The sequence below is a fragment of the Galeopterus variegatus genome, unplaced genomic scaffold (assembly GCF_000696425.1).
Source record: "Galeopterus variegatus unplaced genomic scaffold, G_variegatus-3.0.2 Scaffold176, whole genome shotgun sequence".
In the NCBI taxonomy this organism is placed as follows: domain Eukaryota; kingdom Metazoa; phylum Chordata; class Mammalia; order Dermoptera; family Cynocephalidae; genus Galeopterus; species Galeopterus variegatus.
The window spans coordinates 597,085-603,890 of record NW_007726287.1 but is presented as its reverse complement, the minus strand read 5'-3'; the positions used below and the strand labels follow the sequence as shown (position 1 = coordinate 603,890).

The 6,806-nt window shown below is 49.0% G+C and overlaps 1 protein-coding gene across 1 annotated transcript in view; it reads left to right on the top strand.

Annotated features, from left to right (window-relative positions):
• AK8 (adenylate kinase 8) overlaps nucleotides 1-6,806 on the top strand; it is a 136,434-nt gene that overhangs the window by 43,317 nt on the left and 86,311 nt on the right. The window contains exons 5-7 of the mRNA XM_008563686.1: nucleotides 348-429; nucleotides 980-1,051; nucleotides 2,212-2,412. Coding sequence (XP_008561908.1) covers nucleotides 348-429; nucleotides 980-1,051; nucleotides 2,212-2,412 — 355 coding nt within the window. The remainder of the gene's footprint in view (nucleotides 1-347; nucleotides 430-979; nucleotides 1,052-2,211; nucleotides 2,413-6,806) is intronic.

Sequence of the window (6,806 nt, the reverse complement as noted above, 5' to 3'; positions counted from 1 at the left end):
TTAAAAGCTCCCGTCTATTATTTCCTTTTAAAATAATTTTTAAAAGGGGCCGGCCCGGTAGTGCACTACTACAGTGCGCCGCTTGGGAGCACGGCAGCGCTCCCGCCGAGGGTTCGGATCCCACATACAGACCGGCTGCTCACTGGCTGAGCGAGGTGCGGGCGCAACACCGAGGGTTGCGATCCCGTTGCCGGTCCCGGTCCGGTACGGGCGCGACACTGAGGGTTGCGATCCGTTGCCGGTCACAAAAAAAGACAAAAAAAGGAAAAAATAATAATAATAATAATAATTTTAAAAAAAATCTAAAAGTAAAAATGAATGATTACTTCTCTAAATCCTTTGTCTAGGGCTGGATCATGGACAGCATCCCTGAGACACGGGAGCAGGCTCTGCTGATCCAGACCATGGGGATCGCCCCCAGACACGTCAGTGAGTAGCTTCCAGAGGGTCCCCCCAGCTGCAGCCCCCGGGGGCAAGTGGGCACCCTGCCCTACATCGCTGGCTCCCCAGCACCCACCCCTAGCCCAGGCACCACCCGACAGGAGCGTTGGATGGGCCTGTGAGCCCAGTAAGAAAAAGGACAGCACAGTTGAATTTTCACAAAGTTAAATGTATTCCAGGCTTGTTCTAAAAGAAAAGTGGGGTTTTGTTTTCAGCTTGGCGATCCCTTGTCCCATATGCCACATCTGAGAGACTCTCTTTAGGAAATCATCTGGAATGTGGCGAAAGCATTATGTGCAAAGATGTCTGTTGTGGTGTTAGGTATGAATTGTTGTGAATTGTTGGCAATTGTGGGCTGTCCTCTGTCCTGAGATTATGTTCTTTGTGTGTTGGTGCTGAGAAGACCTTTCTTGTAGGAATTCATGGGGATGGGAGATGGTTGTTCTTTAAACAAGTTGTTGGCCCATGAGATTCGAATGTGCGGCAGTCGCTGGTTTTGTGAACTTGCCTCGTTTTGCTCCTTTTCTTTTCTGCCCAGTTGTGCTGAATGCTCCAGACACCGTCCTGATTGAGAGAAACATGGGGAAGAGAATCGACCCTCAGACTGGAGGTATGGCCGTCTCCACCCCCACCCTTCCCCCTGGGGTCTCAGAGACAATTGCGGTAACAACCCCGCCTGCCATTTACTGAGCACTCACTCTGCTCTGGGCACGTGCAGAGTGGCACGTGAGAGGACACGCAGACAAGCGGAGGCTCAAAGGCCACCGGCTGGGCTCTGAGCTGGAAGACACCTGGCCGATGATAAGTTTCAGCAGATGAGGAGACAGAGGCCTTTCTAGGCTAGAGGAGAAGACTCGTTTGTGACAGAACCAGGCTGGAGTGTGGATTGTGATGCCTGGGCACCCGGGCCTTGAGCCCGCTCTGCTGAGCTCGTCTCCTGGCTCAGGGCCATGCACAGTAACCAGGGGATATGTCTCTGTTTCCCCGGGACAAACGCTGTGCACCCCAGGTTCTCTGCTATGGGTACAGACAGTGGCATGAGTGCCATCTGGGAGAACTGGTAGGTGTTGCAAGGGACAGGACTCTTGGGCTTGAAGACCAGACAGTTCAGTAGGATGCTGGGTTTTCAGGCCTTGGTGGCAGATAGACCTGGGTTTGTGGATCCCTGGCTCTGCCCCTCTCTAGCCATACGGCAAGGGATGCCCCTCTGAGACACAGTTCTCTCCTGTACTCGGGCATGAAAATACTAAAACCCACTTTGTGGTCGGATTGCTGTGAGGACAGATGAGAGTCTGCGGGCAGGAGCCTCCAGGGATGCCCCTCTGAGACACAGTTCTCTCCTGTACTCGGGCATGAAAATACCAAAACCCACTTTGTGGTCGGATTGCTGTGAGGACAGATGAGAGTCTGCGGGCAGGAGCCTCCAGAGAGCCTGGCCCAGAGCTAGCGCTCAGAATTCACAGCTGCCCTTCGTCCCGTGCAGAGCATCGTGACCACTGTTTTGTTATTGTGACTAGTAACAATAACAGTATTAAGTTATCGTTACCAGTATGTTATTGTCACTAGTCATGATAGCAATGGTAAGAGCAGGCCCAGGGTCAAAGCCACATCTGGCACTGCTGGTGCTGGGTGACTGTCCTGATGCGGTCAGTCACGCCCCTGGGATTCACAGGCTCTGGCCTCCAGGACAGAAGCGGCTTGGCCAGGAGTAGCGGCGTCCTCAGCGGCCCCTGGGTGGGTGATTCTAACCGCGTACCCCTTTCCTTGCAGAGATTTATCACACCACCTTTGACTGGCCCCCCGAATCTGAAATCCAGAACCGTCTGGTGATGCCAGAGGGCATCTCGGAACTGGAGACGGCTCGGAAGCTGCTGGAGTATCACAGGAACATTGTCAGGATCCTGCCCTCCTACCCCCAAATCCTGAAGGTCATCAGTGCTGACCAGCCCTGCGTGGACGTCTTCTACCAGGGTAAACACAGACGGGCGGTGCCAGGACGTACCTGGGACCTGGGGATCAAGCCGTAGATGGGCCCCACTGGGAGACTCCGGTCTAATGTCCTCCACTCAGGAGTGGCCACATCTCCAGCCCACAGCAGATCTGACAGTGGTGGGGGCGGGAGGAGGAGAGATGAGGGAAGGGTGAGAGGGACACGGTAGCAAGAAGTTTAGCTCTGATCTTGAGGCAGGAGGAAGAGAAAATACGTAAGGATTCAGACAAAAACAAAAACCAAACCCACCACCACAAAATCCAGAAAGCAAAACCAGTGAGGAGCCATAACACAAGTCAGGTGTGGGGAGTGCACTTAGAGCAGGGGTAAGCAGCCCCCCGCCAGGCCCTGCACGGCCCCAGCAACAGCAAGTGTTCAAGGCAGCTTCACAGAAACTGTCCGAAGAAGCCCATGGAGGTGGGGGAGGGGTGATGGCTGAGCCCTGAGTCTTTGGAGTCCAGGGATCTGTGTACAGATCTCAGCCCCAGCACATGCCAGCTGCACAGCCTTCAGCAGCCCTCCACCCCTCTGAGCCTCAGTTTTGTCACCCCTAAAATGGGAACAGAACCCGTGCCTTTCTCCCAGGTGTAGGTGAGGATGAAATGAGAGTCTCCAAATCATGTATCCACAGCCACGAGCCCAGTAGCTGGTGCAGAAAAATGGCTCAGTAAACGTCAGACCTGACTGCTATTATCATCCAACATCCTGTCCAGAAAGGAAAGGGAGAGTTAGAATAACTCTATCCCCAAGTAACTGTATTATAATTTCTGAAAGTCTTGCTGAGCTCCAGATGTCTCAAAATCCAGTTATCCCCTTCCATGCAATGCCAGGTAAATGAAACGTTTAGTCTGCTTTGACACAATAAAAGTAACACCACAGATATTTAAGACTCTTGACAGTTTACAAAGTCCTTTTTTTTTTTTGTATATTTTCTCAAATCTTCTTCAAGAACAGTTTTGCTTTGGTGGGGAGTTGCTTCTGGGCTTGCTCAGACCTTCCCCGCTAGCTCGTCCACCTCTGCTGCTGGGGACATGCTGCAGGACTGCATCGCTCTGCACAGAGCCCAGAAGCGTGGTTCTGCCTGGGTGGCATCTGCAGCACAGCCTCGCTCTCTGAGGTTGACATCATCAACCAACGGGTGATGTCTGGAAAATGATGCTACTTTTAAAAATGCCAGGCTCATGATGGCTTATAATTTTCCAGTGATTTTTGCATCTCGGAAGGGTCTTTAGTAGCAAACACTGCACTCTTAAGATAAACAACCGCAACATTTATCCTATGCCATGATTCTGAATTTACACATTAATTACTTTCAAATTACTTAATTAAATATAAAAGTTCATATGATTGTTCATAAAGAATTCATGCTTGGAATTGTAAATAAAAATGTGAGTGTCTGAATATTAATTATTATTAATTAATAATGGAGAGAGATAAATTGAAAATTGGAATGCAAAATTCTCTCTGTGTTGTTTTTTTAATCTCTCTGCAGTGCATCCAGCAACCACATATTTTTAAAAAGAATAATGAGATGTTGAGATTGTCTGGGGGATCATTACTTCTAATTAACTTGGTTATTTACTCTAAATTAAGCATCGTTTGTAAGCAGGCTGCTTTGCCTGTAGTATTTGTGCTTTTCAGATGCACTAGATTATGGAAGGTCTGAGAATAAAGAGCGTCTTGCTTGCTTCCTTTGGGTTTCTTCAAGCCCAAAGTGGGGGAATGTTACCCATGGCAATGGGTCTGGGAGAGTCTCACCAATCCCCAAGTAACTGTATTATAATTTCTGAAAGTCTTGCTGAGCTCCAGATGTCTCAAAATCCAGTTATCCCCTTCCATGCAATGCCAGGTAAATGAAACGTTTAGTCTGCTTTGACACAATAAAAGTAACACCACAGATATTTAAGACTCTTGACAGTTTACAAAGTCCTTTTTTTGATATATTTTCTCAAATCTTCTTCGAGAACAGTTTTGCTTTGGTGGGGAGTTGCTTCTGGGCTTGCTCAGACCTTCCCCGCTAGCTNAGAACAGTTTTGCTTTGGTGGGGAGTTGCTTCTGGGCTTGCTCAGACCTTCCCCGCTAGCTCGTCCACCTCTGCTGCTGGGGACATGCTGCAGGACTGCATCGCTCTGCACAGAGCCCAGAAGCGTGGTTCTGCCTGGGTGGCATCTGCAGCACAGCCTCGCTCTCTGAGGTTGACATCATCAACCAACGGGTGATGTCTGGAAAATGATGCTACTTTTAAAAATGCCAGGCTCATGATGGCTTATAATTTTCCAGTGATTTTTGCATCTCGGAAGGGTCTTTAGTAGCAAACACTGCACTCTTAAGATAAACAACCGCAACATTTATCCTATGCCATGATTCTGAATTTACACATTAATTACTTTCAAATTACTTAATTAAATATAAAAGTTCATATGATTGTTCATAAAGAATTCATGCTTGGAATTGTAAATAAAAATGTGAGTGTCTGAATATTAATTATTATTAATTAATAATGGAGAGAGATAAATTGAAAATTGGAATGCAAAATTCTCTCTGTGTTGTTTTTTTAATCTCTCTGCAGTGCATCCAGCAACCACATATTTTTAAAAAGAATAATGAGATGTTGAGATTGTCTGGGGGATCATTACTTCTAATTAACTTGGTTATTTACTCTAAATTAAGCATCGTTTGTAAGCAGGCTGCTTTGCCTGTAGTATTTGTGCTTTTCAGATGCACTAGATTATGGAAGGTCTGAGAATAAAGAGCGTCTTGCTTGCTTCCTTTGGGTTTCTTCAAGCCCAAAGTGGGGGAATGTTACCCATGGCAATGGGTCTGGGAGAGTCTCACCAACTCTGCCAAGTCTCATCTGTAGCATGGGACAAGAACAATACATCCCTCGTGAGATTGTTGGGTCAATCAGCTGAGCCTATAGAGTATTTAGGTTCAGCAATTAATTCAGGCTAAAGATAATGATGATCGCGACTTGAAGACAGTCCATTTTAGCTCACCTGTGCCTTTAGTTCTGAAAAGAGGGGATTATAGTATTTCTAATGATCCTTCCAATTAAAAAATCCTCCAAAGATTTGAGAGTTCAAACTTTGCATAACGAACATATCCCAGTGGTTCTCGATTGTGGGCAATTTTGCTCCGCCTCCATTCCCTTTCTGGGGACATTTGGCAAAGTCTGATAACATTTTTTGGTTGTCACAACTTGGAGTTGTGCTACTAGCACCCAGTGGGTAGAAGCCAGATGTGTTTCTCAATATGCTACGATGCCCAGGACAGCCCCCACAGCAAAGAGTCATCTGGCCTCAAGCGTCCATAGTGCTGAGGTTAAGAAACCCTGGCACACCTGTAGATGGTTCTAGGGTGGCCATGTTCTGGAGGAGGCATGTTGGCTCGGTCCTTTGCCCAAGAAGGCACACTGGCAAAGGCAGATTGGCAGGAAGTTGTAACAGGACCACTCATAGTTGACCTTGCCCAGGGTGGTCTGGGGCCTTGGCAGGAGGCAGGGCCTGGGGAAGGAGACCCTGCTTTGAAGGCTGGCTCGGGGACTGGCACAGGTCTGAGGCCTCATCAGTGGGCAGCTCCCCTGGCTCAGGTGCTGGAAATGCTGCCCTTTTATAGCCTCGCCAGCCTGTTCTCACAACTCCCCTCTTCTGTGCGTGGGTGGAAGTGATCTAGTTTAATGTTCAGTAGCTTTTCCCTGTGACTTCTTGGCATTCAGTGCCCCCCGTGGTGCAGGTCGCCTCATTGTTGGAGATGCCCACCCCGTCTCTCGGCTTCTTTGTTCATCAAATGCCAGGGGCACACCACAGGCCAGGGCTGTGTGGCTCCCCCTGCCCATTCCTCTGACCTATTTGATCACTGACTCTTTGGAGGCTTGCAACAAAGTTGGTATCACTGGAGTGCGGCTGCACAAATTACTCTCCACCAATTCCCGAGTCCTTTAGAAGTCCCCATGTGCTCGGCCCCTGCATGGCCTGATTCGTTTATCAAAGCCCGTGTCTGACACTCGGGTGCACCCAGCAGCAAGCCAGTGTGCACCTCCCCTAGGAGACAGGCCGGTCCCGAGGGCTTCAGGTTAGAGGCTCAGGCCGGATTCAATTTAGAACCCTCCCAACCCAATAGCGGGTGTGGAGCCTCCGACTTCAACACAGCCAGCCCCCATTCAACCTGGAGGGATGTGCAGACGCTTGCACCATGTTTTTGAGACATTCCAGGGCAGTGCTCAGAGGGTGGTTTCTGTGGATTTCACTGCCCCCTCCCTGCCTTGGTGCCCAGGCCTGACACATAATTCCTTCCCCTGCAGTTTCGCCCTTGGCCGCTCAGCAGATGCATGGAGGGTTTCCATGGTGCTGTAAAGGAGAGAAATAATTACTGCTTT